At 43.4% G+C, this 27,392-nt stretch overlaps 1 protein-coding gene across 1 annotated transcript in view; it reads left to right on the forward strand.

Moving 5' to 3' along the window:
* pde8a (phosphodiesterase 8A) overlaps window positions 1–27,392 on the forward strand; it is a 73,171-nt gene that overhangs the window by 4,486 nt on the left and 41,293 nt on the right. Inside the window, exon 2 of the mRNA XM_063188357.1 lies at window positions 26,605–26,661. Within this exon, the coding sequence (XP_063044427.1) occupies window positions 26,605–26,661 (57 nt within the window). The remainder of the gene's footprint in view (window positions 1–26,604; window positions 26,662–27,392) is intronic.

The following is a 27,392-nucleotide window of genomic DNA, read 5'->3' on the forward strand; positions in this document are numbered from 1 at the left end:
TCTTAATACCGTTTAAAATATCGTTATCGAGGTATTGCATACTGTTATCGAGTATCTTTTTTTCTGATATCGTGCAGCCCAAGTAGATTCCAAAATCATGCATAATCTTGGTGTGATCAAATTTTCAGATGTCTCTAATAAGTATAGGGTATTTTTTTTAAATATCCTTTTCACATTTACACAGTATATGAAGCAAGAATGAGGAGGATTTTTAAAAATGGTTTGGGCTGTTAATTTACATTTTTTTCATACTATGGGTGTGGCACAGCACAGATGACGAGCCAGGTCAAGGTAGGGGCATGTTATGGTTCTGTGTATTGCAGTAGTTTTTTTGGGGGTGTTTTTGTCCCTTACAGTACATTACAGCACAGTAGAAGGTGGTGACAGCAAGCAAGTATAACCGTGATGGGGTAGCCGTTGGGGAAATGACTCGTGCCAGATTCGAACCTGGGTCTCCATGGGTGTGTAGTCCATTTATGGTACAACATGTTAGTGTAGTGCACCACAACATCCCCATGTCCTACATCCTAATGGTGGCTGGCAATGGCAAACTAGCCTTAAAGGGGTATGCCACTATTTTGGGGCTTAATACAGTTAAAATCGTTGGCCAGGGTTTATAAAGGTGGTAAAGTGTCTTATTTTTCATGTTAAGCGTTAAGCGTCTTACTTTAAGACAAGTTAAAAGGGAATATGTCGCTAAGCTAGTGAAAGTCAATGGATTCGTGTAGCATTGTAGCATGCTACACAGATCCATTGACTTCCACTAGCTTAGCAACATATTCCCTCTTTTAATTTGTCTTAAAGCAAGACAACGCTTAACATGAAAAATAAGACACTTTACCACCTTTATAAACCCCAGCCAACGATTTTAACTGTATTAAGCCCCAAAATAGTGGCATACCCCTTTAAAGCTCAGAGAACTGCAATCTAGCCAAAGATGTGCACTGAGGCCGTCAGACTACGCTACCTGCAAATATGGCCACATCAACTCAGCTGTGCTATTTGTTGGTAGATTTTGTGAAGGAGCAATACTGTGATACTTTTCAGTATCCATTTTGTAAAGTCTGTGGGTTTCTAAAAGTTAAAACGTGTAGAATTGTAAATGTAGTGTAATAGTTGATGACGTGCTGCTCCTCTGAAGACCCCAACACAGCTGAAATGGCTTTTGTGTGTGTGGTTCTTGAAATGGCTTTTTTTGTGGTTCTTGAAATGGCTTTTGAACCACCACATATCCTTGATAGACTCATGTAAATAATGTGAATTTTTATGGTCAGCTTTGATGAAGCTCTGTTCACTGCCTTGGAAATGCTGCTCACTGCTTTTGGAAATGCAACCTTAGTAGTGATTCCGCTCGATAGCCAAGTAGAAAGTGTTTTCCACATAATCTGATATCCTCTGACCCGTCTAATTTGTTGTGTGCACAACTGTGTCATTAGGTTAAAGTTCCCCGTCGCCATTTGCCAAGGAGCCATACTGTGTGACCAAGCTGGACTGGGCTTCCTTTCAGAGCATATATGACATTTCAGATGCTGCCGTCAACGCTTAGTTTAGCCTTTAAGGGCGTACCATCAGCCCAGTGGAAATGTTGGGTGCTCAACGTTCTACAGAATGCTGCTGTGCTCCATGGAATACAATGTGTAATTTTAGAATTTTTCATGTATCATGCGTTCCTTTTTAGAATTGTTTAAAACCCTCATACCTTTTTCGAGAGGCTAGCCTGGCCTGGCTGTAGTCTTCCTTAGCCTTAGGCACTGTGCCAAGACCACCACCATGCTTTAAATACAACATACTGTATTTTGCTGTGATAAAGTCTTCAATTTTTTTCCACATTAGATGGTCTTGAGGGTTTACGTGCTCACTCCGTCTGCTTTCTCACGTGGTGCTGTGTGCTGCATGTGTCAGGATTGCCCTTATCAGTCTTGGATGGTGTGTGTTTTGGCCAGCGCAATAGCCTTTGTTTTGACAGTTGGTTTGCACGGGCAGTTATTTCAGTTGAATGAGGGGGGCTCACTCTGGTCTCAGGTCTACGTTTGCTTGCTTAAACGCCTGAAACCGGAGAAGTCTGAGCAGCTAGAAGTCGGTGTCAAGGGCAAAACGCTATTGGACAGTGATAAGAGTCAAGTACAAGGTCTCTGGCGATGGGGTTTTCTTCTTCTTCGTCTGTCTGAGTGCATTCCTGCCAGTGGCCAGAATGTGTGTGTGTGTGTGTGTGTGTGTGTGTGTGTGTGTGTGTGTGTGTGTGTGTGTGTGTGTGTGTGTGTGTGTGTGATACCACTATTATGAGGACCAAAACCGTACATTTCACCTTTGCTGTGTGGACATTTATGGTTGTAAGGACATTTTGGTCGGTCCTCACAGCCATTAAATATGTTTTGTGGTTGATGAAAAAACGGGAAGTGCAAAAATATTTGTTTACTGACCGTTTAGGGTTAGGGTTTGTTTTGGTCAGGGCATAGTTTAGCATTCACTAGTTTTGAATGCTAGTAAAATGCATTGGAGTCAATGGAAGGTCCTCACAAAGGGTGTGTGTGTGTGTGTGTGTGTGTGTGTGTGTGTGTGTGTGTGTGTGTGTGTGTGTGCGTGTGCGTGTGCGTGTGCGTGTGCGCGTGCGCGTGCGCGTGCGCGTGCGCGTGCGCGTGTGCGTGTGCGTGTGCGTGTGCGCGTGCGCGTGCGCGTGCGCGTGCGCGTGTGTGTGTGTAAGGGACTGATGCTTCCTCTAAACAGACAAGAGTTTATCTGGCCTTGATGTCCAGTATCCCTCATGGTTGTCCTCCAGCCTTATCTCCCCGGTTATTTTAGCAATCCAGCAAAGTTTTGAAGGGGGTGGGGTGGGGGATGGGGTGGGCATGGGCGTGGGCTTGGGCGTATGTATCACAAGCTCTCAACTCTGTACCTACAGGCAGCATTCAACAATTTGATTTATTTTTGCAATTGATTTTCAGAAGACGTCTGTCAGAGCTTTCAATCAGAGTTTTACTCTTCAATTAAAATGGGCCTTTTTTCAAGTGACCTCAGACACTCTCAATTCAATGCAATCGAAGTGGGGAAGAGTTGTGTCTGGTCGCATAGACATACTACATACTAGGGCAGCACGATATCAGAAAAAAACGATACTCGATAACCGCATACAATATCTCGATAACGATATTCAAATTATATTTAGAAATATGAGTTTTAATAAATATGCAGAAATATGAAACTGAGTTTTCTGACGTTCAGCTGGTGATTGGACGGCATAGAATTTTTTAACTTGTTAGCAGGGGCGCCTTATCAACACTCGTGGCCCAGGGGCTACATTTTTATGTTGTGGCCCCTTGGTCTACCTGTCGAACCCAGCTTTCCCGTTGTCGGGAAACGCCATTTACATGACATATTTAGGGTGCAAGCGCGTTAATTGGCTGCATTTGGCCGACGTTCACATCGCTCATTTCCGACCACAGATGAAAGATGACAGGGACGGACAGGACAGCATTAGGAAATCACTCGTGCACACACACGCTCGTTACAATGTAGACGTAGCCTATGAGTTGCAAAGACAACAACAGAAAACCACACAAACAACGATATGTCCGAATTTAATATTATGATAATAGCCCGTGAAAATAATGGCACGGTGGCTTCATGAAATGGAACGCAGACAAGCCAAGTCTCCCTTATAGCATCCCTTATATTCCCTGCCTGTCGGGCCAAAGCACCCCTACAATGCCAGTGACGGCATGCAAGCAAGATAACTTGTACACCGTGTGTCAAAAATTCGATAAGGCTAGATTACGCTCTATGCAGACGATACGAGAGGGAGAGTGAGGGAGTGCGCTAGAGAGAGAGAGAGGCTGCGAAACGTGCAAGCATGTTCAAAACAAGTTTTCACACACTGCTCGACGACAAAGAGCACATTGGTTGGTTAGTCTGCAGAAGTTATTGGCTATAAACATTTACCTAAAATCCGTTTTTGACACTTTGTCTGGGAACGGCGCAAAACACATGGTTCCCTCAATCAACAGACCGAAATCCACGAACCCAGTGAAGGGGTTGCCGAAATGAAATCATTCTAACGTGGTGAATAAATAATTGTAGGCTAAACCTTGATTGCCTACATCCGTTAGTCTACTATGCACAGTGACATTAACACTTAATCAAGAAAAAAATAGCCTACCAGTGAGTGATGCCGTTTTGAGCATGTAGACTTTTTCTAAAAGAATCCACCTCCAACAAAGTGAATCTACATTGCGCAGGCATTTAGCGCACATGAGCAAGGCAATTAATATCTGAGGGAATCTAGTTCAAAGCACGAGGCTAGGGCAACATCATATGGACCCATGTCAACATGCCACAGCCAATTTAATAACCAATGGCCTTACCTTCAAACGTTGGCTTGATCACAGAACTTCAAGTAGCCTAATATTCCACTTAAATCCACATGGTTTTACATACGCACCCAATTCACAGCTAGCAAGCCGTGTAGATATGTGCTGCCTGCTAACATGTTTTGCTAGTTCAGAATCCAAACGTTGTGGGAACGGTAGGCAATTTTCTCCCGTTTTTCTATGCTGTTTTCAGATTTGTCTCCATCGACAGTGAAAATGAGATAGTAATCCGTCGCCTACCTCTATTTTCTGTGCACTACTGACAAGAACTAGGCTAGTCCTAATCTATCTTCACTTCTAAACTCTGCTGCTGTCCTGTCAGCGAGTGCGCGGGCGCTGAGACGTTAACATTGTTACATTTTACAGCTGTTGAGGTGTCGGGATGATACAATGTTGCTCATTGGGGTTTGTGTTGCGTCTCTTAGCCTACAGCAGGCAATTTTGCGCTCATTTAGGCTATTTTAACAATAGATTCTAGGCCTACAATAATGAAGGCGGTCCACAATAGTTTATTGTTTTATTAATATTCCAAGGCACCTTAGGAGGCCCCTGATTGGCTGAGGCCCCTGGGCTTGAGCCCCTGTTAGCCCCCTCGTTAAAGCGCCGGTGCTTGTTAGCAATAATTAAGTCATTTTCGCGATATGCATATTGCCACTCTTGATATCGCAATTTCGATACATTTTCAATATATTGTGCAACCCTTGTACATACATGCCATTGTTTTCTGCCTAAAACCAGTACTCGTTTGTATCTGCTTCACTTCAACACGGAATGAATATCTGTTCGACGTCATTGTGAGAATTGACAAATTAACTAGAGCTGTACAGATTAGTTCCTGTTCCAAAAACATGTAACGTGATAAAACTTGATAAGGTTACCTACAGCGAGTGGTGAATAAAAATGAATACTCCAGGGTAGGGCTGCACTATTATGGTAAAAATGAGAAATCATGATTATTTGGGTCAAAATTGAAATCACGATTATTAAGTGAAAGTGAAGTGAAAGCCAACTGGGAAATTCCAGCTCCCATTGTCATTGTAACACAGAACTCCACAGCACACAAGTGAATACTGCACACAACAAAATTGCATTTATACCTCACTCTTGCAATGTGGCAGCCCCCAATTACACCGGAAAGGGAGCAGTGCGGCGGTACGGTACCATGCTCAGGGTACCATGCTCAGGGTACCTCAGTAGTGGAGGAGGATGGGGGAGAGTGTAACGGAGGCTAACTAGAGTTGGCGTGGAACATTGGTAAACCTCCCTCCGATAGCCTCATACAGTCTCTTGCCGTTGGGCCGAGAGACTAGTCTCTTGGCCCAGCGGTATCGCACTATGTCTCCCATTGCCGGACCGTTGTAGTTGACGAGGATTCAGGTTCGATCCCCGAGGGGGGTGAACAGGTGCAAGATGACCTCCGTCGGGAGTTGAACCGGCAACCTTTTGGGCTACTATTCTGATGCCCTAACCGCTTACCCATGACTGCCTGATCAAGATTATTAAACTACAATCAACATTCAAATTTTTATCAAGAATGTATATAAGGGATGAACAAATGTAAAGGTCAATAGCATGAAGCTTAGGTGGGCCTACAGGTATTTGGCCAGAAATACCTGGCAACATGGAGGTCGCTATATTGGCCCCTGTGTGATTATAGTTAAATCAGTCATGGCCACGATTTTTAATCATTGCGCCCCAAAATCGCTGCATAATTGCGATTAATTATGCAGCCCTACTCCAGGCCCTTCTGTAGGATGGTTTGCCACTACCTCAAGGTGAACTTAACCTGGTTTAAATTACTACTGTGCCAGCCAGGTTCATGGAATAGCCTGATGCCATGCTCCGGTGGGAAGTAGTGGAGCTCTGTCAGACTCATTTCTGGGCCCTTGCTCTGCTATGGTAGCCTGGGTGAAAGCCGACCGTTGACTCCGTCAAATAGTCTGGCGAAAGCTAAGAGGAATCTGTCTCCATGAAGGGTGGGAGATGGTCTGAGCTTATTTAAATTCATTGGGGTTCCGACAAAAGTGTGAATAGTGTTACCTTAACCAATTAGTAACAGACTCCGCGGGTGAGTTCTGCGTCACCACTCTCAACTGTTTGCTGATTGGCAGAACAGAGAGCGAACTGAGCTAGGAGGGTTTCACCAGACTATGTGCAGAGCCGAAATCTTTGGGTGGAAGTACATAGGATGGCTTCGCCAGGCTACTAGGGGTGAAAATAATATCGAAATGTATCGATATATCGCAAGATATTCTGATGATTGAATCGAATCGCATCTTATCGTGGGGCATTCTTAAGTATTGAAAATAATCGAATTGCTGGCCCCTGCCCAATAACTTAGTAGAAGTGGAAAAGCAATTGGGAAAAAATGGAATCGTATCGTATCGTGGGGCATTCTTAAGTATCAAAAATAATCGAATCGTATCGCATCGAATAATAACATATCGATATTGAATCGGATCGTCATGGAGGCTGTGATTTACACCCCTACAGGCTACTGGTATGGAGCTTTCTCAGACTAATTACTCATATCTTGGCAACGATTCGCACAAACCATTTGTCAGTCAGGCGGCAGCGGTGGTGGTAGTGGTCATTTGAAAGACTATGTTCTGAATGTTTCACGTGAAATATTATATGAAAACCCCAAATAACAAATTATTTTTATTTATAATACATACCAACTTGGAAGTTACAGTCGCGATACAATTATTATTATTTTTTTAATTTTCAGAGGACCTTGTCAAGCTGTCACCTTGTCAAGTGCTATGGGAGGCCCTGCCCGATCGGTTAGATCCCCTCAGTCCGACCACACACATACTATGCCCAAACCAAAACAATTCCTAACCCTAACCATCATTAGGCATGTTCTGCCAGTATCCAATTATTTTAGCGGCATACATTTGTAATTATTCACTTTTAAGTTAACTGAAAAGTTAAAACTATGCCCAAACCAAAACATTTCCTAACCCTAACCGTCATTAAAGGAATGTAGCATGTAGCCTGTTAGCCCAGTACCCTGAGCATTATGCTCCTCTATGGCTTATTGTCTGAATTATGGGCTGTCGGACTAATGGGCTGTCTGACCAATGGGCAGACTCCGCTGGATCTGGAGAGAAGTGGTGGGGCTCCTTCAGATTAGTTCCTGGGGTCCATTGCTCTTGTTGGGGCCCTACTGTGCTTGCCCTCTCTCCCTGGACAGACCCGAACTCAACACACTGTGTGATGAATGCCTTTGTGGAGTGTCTAAGCTGAGACTCGTTGGATAATTTATTCCAGAGTAGGGCAAAGTCTTGGTTGGCTGATGAATTAATCCACTGTGTGGTGCTCCTCTTGGAGCTAAAGGCAAACGAAAAGAGCCAGCAGGCCCAGCCACTTCTACGATTCTCTCTCCCTTTCTCTCTCTCTCTCTCTCTCTCTCTCTCTCTCTCTCTCTCTCTCTCTCTCTCTCTCTCTCTCTCTCTCTCTCTCTCTCTCTCTCTCTCTGTCTGTCTCTGCCTCTCTCTCTCTCACCCTTACCCTCACTCATTCTGTCACTCTCCCAATGTCCCCTCTGTCTGTCTGTCTGTCTGTCTGTCTGTCTGTCTCTCGCTCTCTCATTCTCCCAGTGTTCCCTCAGTCTATCTGTGTCACTGTCTTTCTTTCTTTCTCACTTTCTCTCTCGTCTGTCTGTCTGTCTGTCTGTCTGTCTCTCTCTCTCTCTATCTCTCTCTCTCTGCGGCTCTTTGCCTATTTGTCTGCAGTTGCTATCATAGCCATAACGAAGGAATTATTTTCCAACTGTGGGCCAGTGAGTTGGATTTAGCACTGGACCTGTGTAAGGTTTCCTTGTCTATGCATGCTTATCTACTTTTTTCCCAAGTAAGTTATGCAGTTTTTTTTGTGTCTGTCAGTTTGTTGTTTGTCAATTTGTTGGTCTGACTGGAATAACAGAAAAAAATGTGTCTAGTTAATTTTAATGCAAAATGCCAGCTTTGGTTTGGGTTTAAGGGAGAAACTTTCAGAGTTGTTCCGAATCACTGGCGAAGATCAATGTATTACTTTCTTTTTTACTTTGAACATTGTGATAGCGACGGCTTATTTGACCTATACTGCCTCACTTTCCAAGATGGCCGCCCACGAGAAGACTCTTGTCTTGTCATCCGAGACAGTTTCTTCTTGAAACGAAACTCACCCTACTCATTTGCACTATACCCTTGATGTGCATATAATACATATTTTTCCCAACACATTGTATACCGCTGATTAGGTCTTTTTTTTTTGCGAGACACTTTGGATAAAATCGTCTGCTAAATGTAATGTAATGTAACATTAAGCACTCTGGGGTCTCTAAACGCCTTTCTAGTTTCACAGCCATTTTGGCTTTTTGCAAAGGACGGAGACAGTCTTGTTGGATACGGTGCAGCTGTGCTCCAACCAACGTGTAGCGAGCGAGTGTGCCAAGTGTGTCATATGGCCTGCGGATCCCAAATTTGTCTTTGGTGTAATCAGTTACCAGCTTATTGTTTGCCATTTGTCATCTGTAATGATTGTGTATGGCGTGCTGGATGATGAACCTGCGCTGTGGATCCAGAACTGGGTCACCATATTCCCCCTTTAATGTATAAACACGACTGATTGCACAATTTATTATCCCATTCCTCTTCTGCCACCGTCTTCTCTTTACTCAACAAATCATTTTGTTTAACCCCCGTTTAAAAAAAAAAAAAACAAGCTTAGACCCCGTTCCACAAATGAAGTATAAGCGTACAGTAGCAAGTTGAAAGCCATTCCCACAGAACTCTCCTTGGTATTCTAGAACTCTCCTTGGTATTCTAGAACTCTCCTTGGTAATCTAAAACTCTCCTTGGTAATCTAAACTGCCGCTGAAATGTCATTTATTCGACACTAAATTATCTTTTTTTTATAAACACAACATTTTTGTTATGTAACAGAAAACTCCTTGTGTATCTTTTTTCACCCCCAATAGCTTGACATTATTTACAATAAGTCCTTAATAACAACCATAGACATCGTGAGACCGTTTTATTTGTTGTTCAGAAGAAGTAGTACACAGACTGTGTTTACCTCTTTTGTGATGCAACGTCCAGACATTTGAAATAATCCGTCCGTTGTCATAAATATATCTATACATACGTCACTGTGAAAAGCCCCCAAGTGTGTGAGGAGAGGACAGAAAAGGAGTAAGTAAAAGAGGGTGAGGGGAGGAGCTCTGTGTGTGTGTGTGTGCGTGTGTGTGTGCGTGTGCGTGTGCGTGTGCGTGTGTGTGTGTGTGGTGTGTGTGTGTTTTGACAAAGTTAGGGGAGGGGGTGTTGCAGTGTAGAGTGTTATCTCTGTTGGCAGCGAGGTGGAAGGACGTGAGCAGAGGAAGAACTTGGGGGGGGGGGGGGGAGCTGAAAGGAGACCCGCTCAGTGACCCCGCCAGACCTTAGCACATTGTGTGTGACGTGTTCAATTGCGCGTGCATCTGCGTGTACTGCTAGATTTGTGGTTTGAGTGGAAGTTAAGCCGAGCATACATGACCGCTTGGCAGTTGCGTAGCTGACATCATTTTACAGTTTTTAACTGATTAATTGGGATTCAAACTTCATTTGTGATGTGTTTTCCATAGAATGTATTATTATTTACAAGTCAAGTATTTAGTTATGGAATGTGTGCTGTGATTTCAAATTTTAGGGTCAAAAGGTTTTTCCTCTCAGTTGGTTTAGAGCAGTTAAATTTAGTATTTTAGTTCTTCCAGAAGATTCAAATCGTTGTGCATTTTTTTTAATACCCATGTCTGCATTGGAAAGTAAGAAAGGACATTTCAATTCTTTGTATGACCAGTGCATGTAAAGAAATTGACAATAAAGCCGACGTGACTTGACTTTAAACCTCATCAGAGGCCAGCCGTGTTCAGCTTCACTTCGGGCTGGGGTGGCCAGTGCTAGGATCAGCACCAAAGGTAAAGGTGCACGCTAGTGGTGTGGATCGGCACTGCCCTCACGATCCGATTCGATCACGATTCGGGAGGTAGCGATTCGACTCGATTCTATGCGATTCGATCCGATCTGATCCGACTCAATTCTACAATGCATTGCAATGCATTACATTTCTACTGAAAGCAAAGCAAATGTTTAATCAGTCATAATGAGGCAATACAAGTAGTCAGATACTGAGCAACAATTTATTGGCTGTTTTCTGTATCAATCTGTCTCAGTCTGTATCAGTCTTGCAATGTTTTGAAGTGCATTTATTTGCTCCCGAAATATCCATGGAAGTAATTGAAACTTGAAAAAATTGCCGGATTGATTCTGGAACTTGCCGGATCGATTCTGGATCGTCCATGCCCTGCATCGATTTGGATCGCCGAATCGATCATTGTTGACACCCCTAGTGCACGGTGTAATATTTTTAGTGGTTTATTTCCAGATTTTATTTCCACCTTTAAGTTTGCAGCAACCCTAAATATTTAGCAGCCTCATAAAGGTTAGAAGTAGCCTACTGTAGGTATCTCATGGAGGTTGGCATCTCATGGAGGTTGGTATCTCACTTGGGCAATGCGATGGCCCCACTCATCCATGTAATCCAGCCAAGCAAATTCGGAAGTGACGCTCGTCCTGTTGCAAGTTCCACATGACTGTCATTCATGGTGTGGTTGTATCGCTGATTGTGTGAGTATGTGCTTGTGTTGTCTGACACTGACAGTATTTGTGTCTGGGTCTGCATGCATGTATGGTGCCTCATGTCCTTGTGTACATGTATGGGTTGGTTCTACATTTTTGTTTTCTCCTGGCTGCACGAGACTAACTGCGCACAACTCAATCTCTAATTATTGGAAAAAAATAGCTCTCATTGTTGGCTGCCAGTGTCTTGCCCCTCCTCATAACATTCTGTTTATAAACACGGTGAACCCATGTATTGTGTTGTTGCCCCCATTCCTGTCTTGTGTGCTTCATGTCTTCATCTTTGCTGTAACAAGGTGTGATGGTGGTGAAAGCTAATTTCCCTTTGGGGACAAGAAAGGCTTGGTGTTGTTGGATATAGCAAATTTAACCCACCCGGTCTCACTGTCCATTCAGCACATTTTCGGCAATCCTACTACATGTGCCCCAGTGCACATTTTGAGGAGCAAAATGTAAACAAAGGGTGCTAATCCAAATGTATAACATGAAACATACGTGTACAGTGTTGTAATGTCTATGGCTGTTGCTAAATGATAGTGGAGGAGTTGGGTCCCCGTCAGGTGGACAGCAGCAGCAGATAGCCCTACTGGCTGGACTGAATCAAGTGAATATTTCCACCCCTTGCAGACAATTTCTGCCTCTGAGGCACATTAGGGGCTGTAAAAAAATGTCGTCAGAGTAGGTGATTTTTACAACGACACAAGCTGGATTTGCCATTGACGCTTGAATTGCTACCTCCCTCAATATCATTTCTTTCAAAATAATCGTGCAGCTTTGTATATGTTTATGTTATCAAAATGATAAGTCATCAGATTAGTCCAACACTATGTTTTAGAAAATGTTAATTTCATATTCTTTCTATTATTCACTGCAAAACAAAGACTCCAGATTCCAAGACAGCGCGTATATTCTTTGTTGCAAACTAAGTTATATGTGATTTCAAAGTGCTTGCTTTGCTTGGTTGACATGAATGCGTTTAGCAATGCGGGAACTGTCAAGCACTACCCCAATCCAGTTAGGCTGTTTTATGAAGCAGATTTGTACGAAAGCCCAATTACAATTCTACACCTCACAGCTTTATTTGGACATTTTGGCCTGCATGCCTTATTTGATATAGTTCAAGCTCGCAAACTGAAGCACAGAATTTGCATTTCATTTTATGTCCTTTAGCATAACTTTTTATTTTGTGAAGCTATTTTTTGTGAGAAAAAGACTAGATTGGACTAGACGGCTGTCCTGCAAACAAGAAAAGCGCTACACAAGCTTCAGATATCTCTAATTCTTTACTTTTTCTGCAGCCAAAAAAATGTCTCTGGTACCTTTTGTCTGTTGCGCCTTCTTCATGTTTGGACCAGACATTCTAGGAGTATCATCCAGTCTCTCTGTTGGGACTCTATGCTTATCTAATGCACTGCAGAGGTGTATTTGCAATTCTACTCAGTTTGCGTGTGGACGGAGTGGAGAGACTGCAAAGGCCCTGGTTGGCCGTCTCTCATTCGGAGATCCACTTAGATGCTATTCCAGTTCCACTGGCCAAGTTTCAATAGTGCTAGCTGCTAGGCTACGTCACCCAACACAGTGCCTTATTGAAACACTGGGGTTTGCTGGGTAGCTAGCCGTGGAGTTGAATCGAAAATGAAAGGCCCTAAATGTCATGACATGAAAGGCAGTCTTACATGGGGCTGCTGGCTGGCACACACAGATGTCAGTGCTGTGTGTGGATTCTTAGTGTCAAATGTCTTTTCCTTTCGTACTACCAAATTTAGTTAGGATTAAAATGATTGCATTATGCTTTGCTGTCATTGGGTATTTTTTCTTTTCGATTGACACTTACTGTGTTAATAGAACAAAGTAGCATTCTTAAATCAATATCTTAAATAAACGTAGTCACAGTGAATAGTGTGAAATATTTGTGCGTTCTTACATTTTTATCTGATGTAGTACGACAAAAATTCTGTGTCGGTTGAAAAAACAAAAAAAAACAAAGCTTATTTGAACAGAACATGATGTAACCAACAACCACCTTTAGTACTCTTGACACATCTCAGACCTTGCTCTCCATATTTGAGTAAACCCGCATGACATCACCGGGCTCCACTCAAGATCCGTTCCCTTCATACTTAAAAAAAAAAAATAGCACACGGCTACCTTTTTTTCCCCCCCTTTTACTTCAACATATTGGTTCAGTTAGCAGAGTCAGTTAAGGTGAGTGCAGAGTCAGAAGAACAGACCTTCCCATTGTAGTGAAGCTAGTCATCTGCAATAAGGCAGATGCATTCACCAAGTTCTCCCCTCAAGGTTTCAAAGATTGAATCATGAGATGGCATGTGATGACTTATTTAAATTGTCAAGTTCACTTTTGTTCCAAGACGAGACAAGGAGCCTTAAAGGTAGAGCATGTGTTTTTTTTAAAGTTTATTTCCAGAATGTATGCTCCTCATTCACAAATGTTATCTTTGTAATTGTGTATTTCATTATCATGTTGAGCATTTTGAATTGCTCATCATAGGCCTCTTTGACTGCAAAGCTTGCTGTACTTTCATCAGACCACAATATTTGTTTATTACTTTATTCCATGAGGTTATAATACTTATTTAGTAATAACATATATACTACTTCATTCCCTGAAGATTACTTTATTACTTAGTAAATGTTCATGAAAGGACCAAATTTGTGAATGGGCAGCATACATTTTTAAAGTAAATGACTAAAATTACAGTACATACTACATACCTTTTAAAGTGTTAACGCTCCCATCCAGGGCCCGTGTTGTGGGCAGGAATGTGTTATGGACAGGACACATAACATGCTGGTATAGACACATTAATCACATTCTAACCCCAGGTCATGTGGTCACTTGCAGTGTGTTCAGCATGGCTGTCCGTTTTGTACATGGTGGTCCAGCTGAAAAACAATGTTAAGGTCATTGTAGAGGCAGCATGTCAGTTGTACCTCTAGTATTAACCCATTGATGGCTAAAGCACTTACAAAAAAGGCTGCTGAACGCCTAAGTCTTTTTAAAGAAAAGGTACCCCCAGTCTAAAAAAAGAAAATATTACAGCCTCTGAAGCACATAGAAACATGCCATGAGTTGCATGTAAAAGCTAAGACCCTCATCTTGAATTAGATTGTGTTCATTCAACACTTACATACCAAGATTTGTAATAAAATTGTCTTAAATCTCATGAGCCTGAATGTTGCGTCATGCAGCGCCAGGGCCAATGTTGCGCAACACAACATCCAGCATCAATGGGTTAAGTTTTAAGTTTGAATGTTTGAAGGCCACACATTGTGTGGCATGCTGGCAATGCTGGCGTGGAGGCTAACAGGCCTGTAATTACACAGGTGTGTCATGTGTTCCAAGTTTGACATCAGTATTGTACTGGAATGAGTTAAAACCATTCTATACACCATGCTATGCCGTTGTCAGATCTGGACTCTATCTTACTCCACGTCGAGTCTAGATGGTCTCAATAGGTAATCGCATAGTAATGGGCCGCATATTGCAGTACAAATCTCCTTATTCAAGTCTGAAGTTTTTCTTGCGTTTCAGACATGTAAAGGTTTTTGTTTCCAGAATGCAGGTGCTTTTTAACACTACTGAAAAGTTAATTGGCTAATTGGATATCTAATTGTATATGCTAATTGAAATCACTTAATTTAGTTAATTATGGAGCAGATATGCAATGGCAAATTGTCCCATCTGCTTGTAATTCTCAAAGGTAACTAAAAAATCCAATCCATTGATACCATGGCAAAGACTCAGGTTTTATGTGCAAATTTAATCTAAGCCACAATTACTGTATAGCTCGTGTTTTATACATTTTGATAAAGTGGTCATCACTCAGTCAGTTCAATTGACATTGGATTTGAATTCAGATGTGGATAGCTACAATCAATTAGCCAGTCACCATTTTTTTGCAAAGAAGTAACAAAGTTGGACATGAATTTACAAACTGGCTAATTAATGCGGTGCACATACATACAGTGTCCTCAGTGAAAGCTCAGCGTAAGGAACATCAGTGACCAATGTGTGACCCCAGTACATTCACCCAGCACGCAGGCCAACTAATTTCTTAGTGAGAGTGAGTGAGTGAGTGGTTGTGTTCAGAGGTCACCGTTTCTCTGAACTATGTGCGGGGAAGCTTAGGGCTTGGGTCGGCATTAGGACGGATAGATGCATAATCTGGATAAAGCCAAAAATACCTTGAGGGAGACCAGTAAAGAAGAAGGTTATAACGGCGGCATCTGAGGGATTTGTTTACTTACAAATTTGTTTACTTGCAAACAATTTTCTTTGAGTTTCTTGTTTAGGTGCGCAGGTCTCTTTTAATTGTGTCGTTTATTCATGCGTGTGATGCAATTGTGCATGCCTCAACTGAACTGACACAAATTCTGGCCACCAGTTATTTGGCTGTCGGTGTGTGCATGGTAATGCCAACCAGTAGCCACTCTACAAGGTCACCCATTCCAGACACACTCCTGGTACCAATTTGCAACGGTCTAAGGCCGAGTGTTGAAGTTAGGGAGGGATGGAAGATGGAGATAGGTTTCCACTGCATCCGAGGGGGTTGTTGAGTTAACCCGTGTTGTGGCTGATAGTAGTAGTGAGGCCTCTCCTTTGGCACTGTGACAGTGTTATGGCTTGCAGTGGCGAGGGAGGCCTGCCTGTTGGCTTTGTGACAGCTTTGTGTTATGACTGTGTTGCAGTTCTGTCCCATTAGGCAAAGTAGGCATGTTGGGCGCTGTGGCGTTGTGCAATCCCCAGTCACCTGACCTAGTGTTCCTTAAAGTGGCTTACCTACTCATGCTATTATGTCATTCATTTGCGATGGACCTAGCGATCTCTGCACAGTGTCATTGTCAATCAGAGCGTTGGGGAAACACGTTTTTTCTGTTTGGTTGGCTTGGTGTGTGGAGAAACTTGTCAGATTATGTTGTTTGTAAGTTTGTCTTCCTTTTGCATTGTTAATGAAAATCTTAGTAAGGCTTTCACATGAGATGTCTTTTATGTCATTTAATAATACAATGCAGGCCTCATACTGAAAAGCATGTCTAACAAATGTCCAGAATCATTAAAATGAGAACACTTCATTATTAATTTTATTATTAAATGAATACAGTGTATAGCTCCAAGGAGGAAATGATGTCATCATGTGGTAGTACCATTTTCATCATGTTCTCTGGTGGTTAAGGCTGACTCTGGAATGAGCCTCTGATGTTCTAGAATCTAGAAATACAACACTGTTCTGAAGGTGTGTGCCTGCCTGCCCGGCCCTGTTTTCACATTCAGACCTTGCGCATAAGAACACAAATCACAATTTCTTTTAGTCCATGCCTTGCGATGATGATGATGTAGTGTCTGCTGACTCTACACGAAATGGTCCTCATCATAATGCGTCTGCATAGTGCGTAGTGCGTAGGCCAGGCGCTCTGCTCCGCTCCACTCCACTCCGCTCTGCTCTGCATTTTATCTGGTGAAGTGCGAGATAAACGGGCAGACAGATCTGGGGGTCAGAGTGTCCCTACTGTGTGAGCAGAGCAGAGCAGAGCAGTGCGTACTGTAACTGAGCCCATGATAACGTAAAACAAAAGCCTGCTCTGCTCTTCACTCACTTCTTCCATTTAAGAAAAAAATAAAATAAATAATAATAATCCCCCTCGTCTGGAGGTGCCTGGTTCTGGGAAAGTGCCTGGCTTGTTTCCTGCATGTGCTTCTCTAACGTGGATGATTATCTGTGTGAAGACGTTATTTTTTTTGGTGGCATGCAATGTGCACACTGCACACATTTTGGCACTTGTGTTTCGTTTGCTCTGCATTATTTGATGCCATTTGTTAGGCTACGTCAAGGTGCTGCCAGAGATATTCTATAGAGATATGCCAACATAATAGGTTTCTATGGGCACCTAACGCGACCAGGTTCCGGTCTGCCTAGAGGGCCGTGTCATAATGCTCCTACAATGAATAGAACAGTCCTTAGGTCTGCCAAGGTCTGCCTAATGGGGGGGCATAATAGAACCAGGAAACAATGGGCCAATGGAGCCTCTCTCTCAACTCTCCCTGGTGCTGCTGAGTCGGTAGACTAGCTAGGCTAGGCTGTGGAATAATGAGAGCGCGCGGCTCAGGTAAGAATGGCATTATCCTGGATAAGGATTAGGTCATCCTGGACCACGCCGCGCTCTCAATAGAGGCTACATCTCATGTCCTACTGTACTAATCGCCAATCTTTGGTTACAGGTAAATGTGTCAACAGTCAGTCGGTCCTCATTAACATTCTTTAGTATTATTGTTTGTATACTTTAGATTTAGAACCTTTTTTTCTTTTTGTGTGCTGCACAATAGTCAATTTCCACAAATCCTATTACACGACTATAACTCTGCTCTCTTGGCAAAAATAGATGGTCATTTTGTGAGACCGTCGCGGGAACATGACGGGAACATTTTACCTCACTGCCCTTTTCCAGTTGTAATATGGTTGCCGCTGAATGTTGACTCTACAGCAGTTGTCGGGTTGACATTTTCTACAGTATTTGGGACACCAGTGTACGGTGACCTATTTACGAGAGCGGTGACTCACCTTAACTCCTGCGTTTCATCCATCGGCCAACATACTTGGCCAGCGTGTGTAATGCATCTGGACAGAGGGCACATATGTACAGTATGTAACACAGACTTAGTTGTATTTTTTTTTCATCCCAAAACCGTATTCTATTTGTGCAGCTTATTGTTCTTGTATGGCCTTTGGATAGTCAGCTGAAACATCTCACGATTTGGTTGTGGTCAAGGGTTTTGTGTAATACATGTGTAATTGCTTACTAAGCAGCAATGTATGAAAAATTGCTTGAAAAAGTGATTGGTTCTGGCCTTCATTGTTAGGTCTGCATGTGCTTAATTTCCTATTGGATGCTGTGATGCTTTTCAGGGCATTTTTGCCTCTTAGATAGTAGGGCTGTAACAATACTCTCAACTCATAATTCGGTTAGTATCACGATTTTTGATATACGGTTGGATACACCCCACGATTTCGCATTTGCCAACATTATGAAATGAAATGATGTTATAGTTTATAGGTAGAATATGTTACAAGAGGCTACTTATGTATTTTTTTGAGTTTAAATATAGTAATGATGATGATTTTAAGTTTGGAAGCACTGTCACTTCATATCATGTGATCGTTTTCTGGACTACATGGGCATGATGGGCAACAATACTTTGAAAGGGTGTATACTGCCTCCTTGTATCGCGATACAGTATCATGACTCTGTGTATCCCGATTTCTTGGCTCGATACATATCGTTACAGCCCTGGCCCCTATTGCATAGTGGGATGACTTGACTGACTGCTGCTGCCTTACCCTGAATATCTGAGCTAATTAAGATCCTGACCTGAGTGGTGTTATCTCGGGATCCTCAGAGGAAGGGCACTACATATGGGTGCTTGACGTGACACCTTGTTTTTCGTAACATTGGTTAAAAACCTACAAAACTGTTATTTTTCCTTTTAAAAAACAAATGTCAATGAAAGAAGATGTGGTACATTATGTTTCATATTAGTCTTAGATGAGAAGAAACATTTTTGTTAAGATTTATGTAAAGGTTTATATGTCAAATATCCTGCGGTGTGACTGTAACATTAATGAAACCTGGAATATAATATAATATATATATATATATATATATATATATATATAAATTAACCAACAACATTTTGAATAATGTATGAAGCATTTGACATGATTGCATAAATATTAACTTTATATTAAGATATGTGAATGTGAAAAAAACTCAAGACAGTAATATTAACTACAAGTTCAATTTCGTAACACAAATTGCGTCCTGTGGGGTGACATGTATGTCAATGTTTGTGAACGGGCAGCTGCAAGGCCAACTACAAGGGTCTTAAAGACTGGCTCCTAACCAGTCAGTACCTCAGTTATTGGAGAGTGCTGTGGAAGTTTAAGGTGACTATTAACCTCTTAATATGTCTTCATATTGCAATGTTTCTGTCATGCAATGCTTAGGTTCATTTTATGGTGTCCTGTGGTGTGACTGCTCTTATTGAAGGAAAAAAAAGTTTTTTATAGATGAAAACGCATATTAAGCTTAAGATTTAAACACTATCATTATCAAGTTATCATGAGCTCAGATGTCAGTCATGTATACAAAAGCATTAAAATGGCCATAATGCAGTGAATTTCCTGTGGTGTGACTTCGTTTTCCTGTGGTGTGACATGCCTATGCAATGTGTTGATGCAGGACACATTTTCCCAAAAATGGCAAAAATTAGGCGAAAATCCACGGACTACTAAGTGCTTTTTTTTTTTTCTATTTTTTTTTTCAAATTTTTTCCATCAATTTTTTTCAGGAATTGGAATAACTTTTTTTTTTTAATTGTGTTACGCCCTTAAACGTCAACCACCCATATACGTAGGTGTATGTTCTGTCATGGGGCGCCATTGAGGGCTGCCCCCTTGCACGGGTGAGGCATAACTGCAATTCCGTTGTGTGCAGTCAGTGTTCACTTGTGTGCTGTGGAGTGCTGTGTTACAATGAAAATGGGAGTTGGAGTTTCCCAATGGGGCTTTCACTTTCACAGTTTTAGCTCCTTTAGTGTAGATAGATAGATAGATAGATAGATCGATAGATCGATAGATCGATAGATTGTTTATTGTCGTTTCGGAAAAAAATTCTATGCCATTTTCATTTACATTAAGTAAGCACACAGTACATTTTGTAGTATTAAAGGAACAGTACACATTTTTTTTTTTACTTTCATATATTTGCCATATTTCCAAGTATTAAACATGAATGTGCGTATCATTTTCTTCTCAGTGTGTTTAGTGCTTAGATTTATTAATATTAGAATTATTAGCATAGCTTCACATAATCACGAGAAGTGGATAGAACCATTAGCATCCAGCCACAAGTGATCACTGGGTTGAATTAATTGGCTGTTTTGCGCTTTGGTGAATTTTACATTACCAGTAATTTTAAACAGGTTTATAAGTACATTTGACAATGTTATGTTTTGTTCCATAGACTACCGTTGCGATGCTTAATATGGACATACTGTTAGACTATGCTATACAAACACATAGAGAAAAAAAAATCGTGTGTATTCTCATTTTACTAGGGCTTAACTACAAATGAGCAATTTCCTGAAATGAGGTGTACTGTTCCTTTAATTCAGTGCTATTCTGAGCAGTGATATTCTGGTCCTGTCAATATAGCGTTGAAATCGAGTTTGTGTGTTCTCATTTGATGCAGTGTTGAAATAACACTGAGAACTTGGGCATAGGCCTTCTGCATAATTGCTGCCATTACTCAGAACGAAGCCTTGGTCAAAATGACCTTAAAATGCAATAACTCTAATCTTTAGTGGTCTTCTAATAACATGGATATTACATTTTGTGTTCAAAGTCTGTATGTTTTGTCCAGCTCTTTTGGCTGACAGATACCTCATAGATCTAGATGTCAAGCTAAATTACTCTGGGCAGAGAAACTACACACCCAAATTTGACCAAACAAACCCTTAGCTCACAGAACAATAAAACCGCGTAGAGTAATTTGTTTGGCAGCTTTAGCAGCACAGAGCAAGGCAAGGGGACCACTCCACTCCACTCCACGAGGCGCTGACTGCACATGGCACTCCTCCCTCCCTCCCTCTCTCCCTCCCTCCCTCCCTCCCTCTCTCTCTGCTTACACATACCAGCATACGTCAGTCTGACGGAGGGAGCCCTGTGCCAGCCTCGCCAGCCAGCAGGTGACTGGCATTTTGTGCCCGACCATGCGTGTCCCCTCCACCCATCGGGGGTTAGGCCAGTGATTCCCAATCTGGGGGCCGGGACCCCTGGGGGGGTTGTGGGGGTACTGTAGTAGGGGGTTGCGGAGAGAGGGGACTGTGCGCATGATAATGCCTTGAATTGTATTATTCTATGCTTTCATGAGAACCATTCAATAAATTGGTTGGTAACAGTGTACAGTTGTTAATACATGTATTTCTTTCGAATTTCAAATTAATTTTAGGAACAAAAAATGCCTCCTGTTTGGAAATTGAGGGATGGTGTGTGTGTGTGTGTGTGTGTGTGTGTGTGTGTGTGTGTGTGTGTGTGTGTGTGTGTGTGTGTGTGTGTGTGTGTGTGTGTGTGTGTGTGTGTGTGTGTGTGTGTGTGTGTGTGTGTGCGCGCGCGCGTGTGTGTTTGGGGGGGGGGTGTGGGGGGTGTTAGAAAATATAATTGGGGGGGTTCCAGCAGAAAAAGCTTGGGAAGCCTTGGGTTAATGAGTTAGTCCACTCCGCACTGGCCGGTTGGCTGGCTGGCTGTACTGGGCCCTTTGCTCCTGCCCGGGGTAGGACAGGGGAGGGTGTCAGCTGAGCTGAGAGCGGAGCGCAGCGCAGCGCAGCAGAGCCACGGCACACGTCCCAAGATTCCAAACGTGCCGCTCCCTCTGCCACGGCGAGGAAACTGTTTACCCTTTTATATCTGTCTCTGCTGACGTCTGCTCACTGAACAATGTCATCCAATTTCCTGTTTTTCACTTTGGTGGAAAGCCACTCTCCCAGTTTATATGAAGGGCTTTTGTGGCGCGGAGGATCCATAGGGCCGGATGCACCCAGTAGACAGGATGCAGGGTTAAAGGCAGGCAGCATTACTAGGCAAATACAGTAGGGCTATGGAGCTGAACTCTGCCATCTGTAGTGGCTAGCTAACGGCTAGCTAAGCACACTGTGACTGGACATGCTAGTTTCCCATTTGTCACCAAACTGGCGGAGCGGAGTGGGGTGGGGTGGGGTGGGGTGGGCACAACTCACATGGTGGTGGTGGTGGTGGTGGCGGAAAAGTGTTTGAGGTTGAGACGAGAGAAAAAAATGAGGTGATCTGTGTGGTGTTCACTTCGTTCACAAAGGCAGGGCCTAGTTGCTACATATGTAGAAGTCGCACACTGTGACTGCATGCTAGTTCCCTATGGGGTCAGCTCTATGTTCCCACAGCCCACTGGTCCCACAGCCCATTGGTCCCACAGATTATACCTGCTACTCCATGTTCCCACATTTTTAAAGAATTTATTCAAATATACACCCTGTGTTCCACAACTCCATGTTCCCACATTTCCGAGTAACCTAAGAGAACATGCCTTTCTACCTGCCATGGAACATGGAGCCTAAATTTGAATACATTCTTAGAAATGTGGGATCATGGAGCAGCAGGAATATGCTTGTGGGACCAAATGGGCTATGGGACCACTGGGCCTAAATATTAATGTTAAAAGTCTTAGTGATGTGGGAACATAGACACGCTCCCGTTTCCTATTTGTCACCAAACTGAGGGAGCAGGCAGGGGGTGTATGGAGAGGAGTCACATGGTGGTGATGGAAAAGTGTTTGGAGGGGGGGGCGGGGGAAACGTAGGGGATCTGTTTGCCGTTCGTTCACCAAGTCAGGGCCTAGCTCACTTGCTGGAAGCCTTGCCAGCAACCTCCCGAACATTTCTCCACTTTTGTTTATGTGTTCTGGACTGCAGTGCTTACTTTATGGATGCCGCCACGCACATACACATGTCACTGGATGAGATGTGGACTGTTTTTTTTTTTTTTTTTGTGGAAACATGCAGTGTGAAAATGCTGCAGGCTGCTGTGCTGTGCTGTGCTGGGCAGATCGCGTTTTGCTTTCTTTCGTGCCGTGCCGGTGTGTGTTTGTTTGAAGGCTTGCTGGGCCTGCGAGGGTTTTTTCAGGCATGGGGAGGCGGAGTGGAGTGCGTGCGTTTGTTGTGCCCTCTCGGTTCTCGAGGCGACTCCGAGATGATTGAACACGCGAGTGTGGTGTGCATTTGGTCTCGATTTGATCCAAACATGCAACCTCGGGACGTCTCCTCGTAATCCTGTCAGCGTTCCATTGAGTGTTGCACAGATGGCCCCCACACACCAGGGGGGGGGGACTTCATATTGCAGTGGGTGGGGGGGGACTTCATATTGCAGTGGGGGGGGGACTTCATATTGCAGTGGGTGGGGAGGGGGAGGGGTAGGATGACTGTGGAGTAGTAGGGGGGGGACTTCATATTGCAGTGGGTTGGGAGGGGGAGGGGTGGGATGACTGTGGAGTAGGGGGGGGGGGACCTCATATTGCAGTGGGTGGGGAGGGGGAGGGACCTCATATTGCAGTGGGTGGGGAGGGGGAGGGACTTCATATTGCAGTGGGTGGGGAGGGGGAGGGGTGGGATGACTGTGGAGTAGGGGGGGGGGACCTCATATTGCAGTGGGTGGGGAGGGGGAGGGGTGGGATGACTGTGGAGTAGGGGGGGGGGGGGACTTCATATTGCAGTGCGTGGGGAGGAGCAGGGGTGGGATGACTGTGGAGTAGGGGGGGGGGACTTCATATTGCAGTGCGTGGGGAGGAGCAGGGGTGGGATGACTGTGGAGTGGGGGGGGGGACTTCATATTGCAGTGGTGGGGGGGGGGGGGTGGGATGACTGGAGTGGGGGGGGGGAGGGGTGGGATAACTGTGGAGTAGGGGGGGGGGACTTCATATTGCAGTGGGGGGGGGGAGGGGTGGGATGACTGTGGAGTAGGGGGGGGGGACTTCATATTGCAGTGGGCGGGGAGGGGGATGACTGTGGAGTAGGGGGGGGGGGACTTCATATTGCAGTGGGTGGGGAGGGGGAGGGGGAGGGGGGAGATGACTGTGGAGTAGGGGGGGGGGGGAGTGAACGAGGTATAGGGCTTGGATGGTGGCACAGGAGAATGGAGGAGGTGAGGGGAGGGGGGTAAACAAGGAATAGGGCTGGATGGTGCAGGATAATGGGGGAGGTGAGGGGAGGTGAGGGGGGGTAAACGAGGAATAGGACTTTGATGGCGCTGGAGAATGGGGGAGGTGAGGGGAGGGGGGCACTTGGCTAATGTGTTGCACTGCGAGTGTGCAACACGGCCCACGTGGACTACTGTACTGTACTGTATATTTCAAATCCGTGGACTGTACTGTACTGTACTGTACTGTATATTTCCAATGCGTGGACTGTACTGTAACTTACTGTATATTTCCAATGCGTGGACTGTACTGTACTTTACTGTATATTTCCAATGCGTGGACTGTACGGTACTGTACTGTATATTTCCAATGCGTGGACTGTACTGTACTCTGCTGTATATTTCCAATGCGTGGACTACTGTACTATACTGTATATTTCCAATGTGTGGACTACTGTACTCTGCTGTATATTTCAAATGCGTGGACTGTATGGTACTATACTGTATATTTCCAATGCGTGGACTGTACTGTACTGTATATTTCCAATGCGTGGACTGTACTGTACTGTATATTTCCAATTGAAAAGGGTTTACACTAATGGCAGAGGAGCCGTCAGTTACTGTTAGCTCATCGCTAGGCCGTCTCAAATTGGGTCAAGATGTTGCTGCCTTTGTACGTTTACGTGTGTGTGTGTGTGTGTGTGTGTGTGTGTGTGTGTGTGTGTGTGTGTGTGTGTGTGTGTGTGTGTGTGTGTGTGTGTGTGTGTGTGTGTGTGTGTGTGTGTGTGTGTGTGCTGCCTTTGTACGTTTACATGACTCTGTGTGTGTGTGTGTGTGTGTGCGTGTGCGTGTGTTTGTGTGCGCGCACGCACGTGTGCGCACTGGTAAAAGGCTGACTACTTCTGCACTTTGAGGAAAAAAAGAACTCTATTTGAGCATAGTCATGTGCTGTAGACTGTTCAAGGTAATATGATAACTGATTTGAAGGCCCTTGTGTGTTGTGTGTGATCTGTGTCAAGTGCGTTGTCGCTCTTATGTTTAGTAAATGCTCTGGGGCAGGGGGTGCATATGTACATGTGACGAGAAGACACAAGTAGGCCCGGCTGAAACCGAGAAAATCACAAATAAAGATATTTTGTAAATTTTTTCATTTAAAAATAAATAAATAAAAAAAATTGCAGAATCTGCAAGTTGAGGTTTTGAAAAAGCTATCCAATGCTTTAGAAAGCATACAGAGTGTCTTTAAAATGGAAAGCTTTATTTCTTCTCTGTGGCCAAAAGGAGCTTTCAGGGCTGAATTCTTTGTTTTCTTTTACGACACGAACACACTCAAAATGCCACAAATTCATCAGATTACCATGTACGCATAAGGTATTATTGTAAAGCTTAGAACCTGCGCCAGATCAGAATCTGATTAACTCAGTATGCCCCTGGGCCTACTTGCGGACTGATTTCTTATGGCAAGGCACATATACAGTACATGTGGCATTTCTATTGGCAGGCATCGACTTCTATGGAGATCAAGGAGTCAAGGGTAGCATGAGCAATACAACAGCATATTGAAATTGGCAGAAGTCATCCTTCATGCAGGAAAATTAAACGCAAAAGCATTCCACTCGGCCTGCATTTGTCGTTCTGCTTGACTCTGCTTGGTCTGTGGCAGTACCCCCATTTTTGGACATTACAGAAATGCTGGTGTCATAAGTAACATGGTGTCGTAGTAATAATATTAATCATAATCATATTGGTAATGACGATTATGATAGTAATCATGATTATAATAATAGCAATAACAACATCCTCTGTATCAATAACATTTGAATATAGTATAATAAAAAGTGTCTCGTCTAATGAAGTAAATAACAACCCAAAACACATCTCATATCCTCATACTGTTGCTTGTTGCTTGCTCTGGATACCAAAAGAGGCATTGTTATTATTACATAGTATTTATGAATGACATTTTTCATGTACCTGACTGCCACTAGTGCACAGTAGTTAACTGTACGAGACATGACATTTCTTTTTGGATGTATTTCTTATTTCTAATGGAAGCCTTTTATTTGTTCACATAATGTTTTTTTTATTGGAAGTAAAACAAAAAAAGCCCAGTTGTGAAACACTAAATCTGTCTGGAATTACGTTTTTTACACTGTGGATAGATAAAGTCTTTCTTAACACACTCAAACACACCACCTCATAAGCCGCTTCTACACAAGTGGGGCCTTGGGGCTGTGGCCATGCTATGCTGCGTGGATTAAAGTGCTAAGTCTTTAAAAAAAGAGGCTTACTACCTATTTATTAATTGATTTGATGCATTTGTTAATTGATTGATTGTATTTGTTAATTAATTAATTGATTTATTTATAGAGTTACTTAGTTTGTTTTTTTTGGAGGAAGTGATTTCAGATCTGCCCCTGATTTCAGATTCCCCTCGGTGCCTGTCTCACGTGCGTGGATTGTTTACTGGGGAGAGGAATTCTTGAGGGGTGGCTGTCTGTAGAGAGCTTGGTTGCCATGGATACTAAACCCTGTGTGGAGCTCCATTAGAGGGGAGGAAACTAAATTATTTGCAGCGAGAAGTAAACTCTCTTCTTCTCGCGTGGAGGAAAAGTTTGAATTAGACTTGCTCAGAGATCCGCTGTTTGTGTGACGTGGCATGGTGTCTTACACTGTGTATTATGGAACACAACATACAAGCCTGATTGTTGAAGTTGTTATACGTTTTTGTTGTGTGGTACTGTAACATTATGCAGTTTGTAAATGTGATTTATTGCCTTTTTCTAACACAAACCATCTTTTAAAAAGTAATGTGCTTCTTGTCTTCTGTCTCTCCTCCAGACTACATCAACAGAGGTGCAGTTTGGACCAATGAAGTTATTCGAAGATCAGCTTCAGGTAATGTCCTGTCCTGCATTCCCTCTCTGCTTTAAAAAAAGGCCACAAAGAACAAATAAACACCCCAAAGGGCATCTTCCTTCTAAGTGCAACAACTGGCTGTTTGTTTTTTTATGCAAACCGTGCAATGGGTTGAGGTCATTTGTGTGGAACCGTGACTTTTCTTGACAAAATACAGTTTGTGTCTACAGTTACAGTCTACAAATACAGTTTGTGTCTGTAAAAACAACAGCTGGCTTTATGGATTATTTGCTGTGTCACTTTAGCGCAGACAGACACATCTGGATGCAAGCTCATTGAGCAGACTACCACTGCGATAGCTTGAAAACAAAAGGCAAAAAAACAGTCTCTCAATTCAGTGACTCCCACCCCACCCCACCCCACACACCCCACACACCCCACACACCCCACACACCCCACACACCCCAACCCCAAAACACAGAAGTGTTAATGGGAAGATTGTGAAGGCCATAAACCCTAAGATTACCATGGCAACCGAGTTGTACACTCGTCGTGTACAACAATGAGCATACAATCGGAGACGATCCATCTCGTACGAGGGGAGACACAGAAAGCCCTCGGATTCTGGTGTCTGGAAGTCACAGACAGTGAATGGTTCATTATAAGAGGACAGCACAGCACAGCACAGCACAGCACATGGCTGTTCTCTTCTCTCTCTCTCTCTCTCTCTCTCTCTCGCTCTCTCTCTCTCTCTCTCTCTCTCTCTCTCT

The sequence above is a fragment of the Engraulis encrasicolus genome, chromosome 22, assembly GCF_034702125.1.
Source record: "Engraulis encrasicolus isolate BLACKSEA-1 chromosome 22, IST_EnEncr_1.0, whole genome shotgun sequence".
In the NCBI taxonomy this organism is placed as follows: domain Eukaryota; kingdom Metazoa; phylum Chordata; class Actinopteri; order Clupeiformes; family Engraulidae; genus Engraulis; species Engraulis encrasicolus.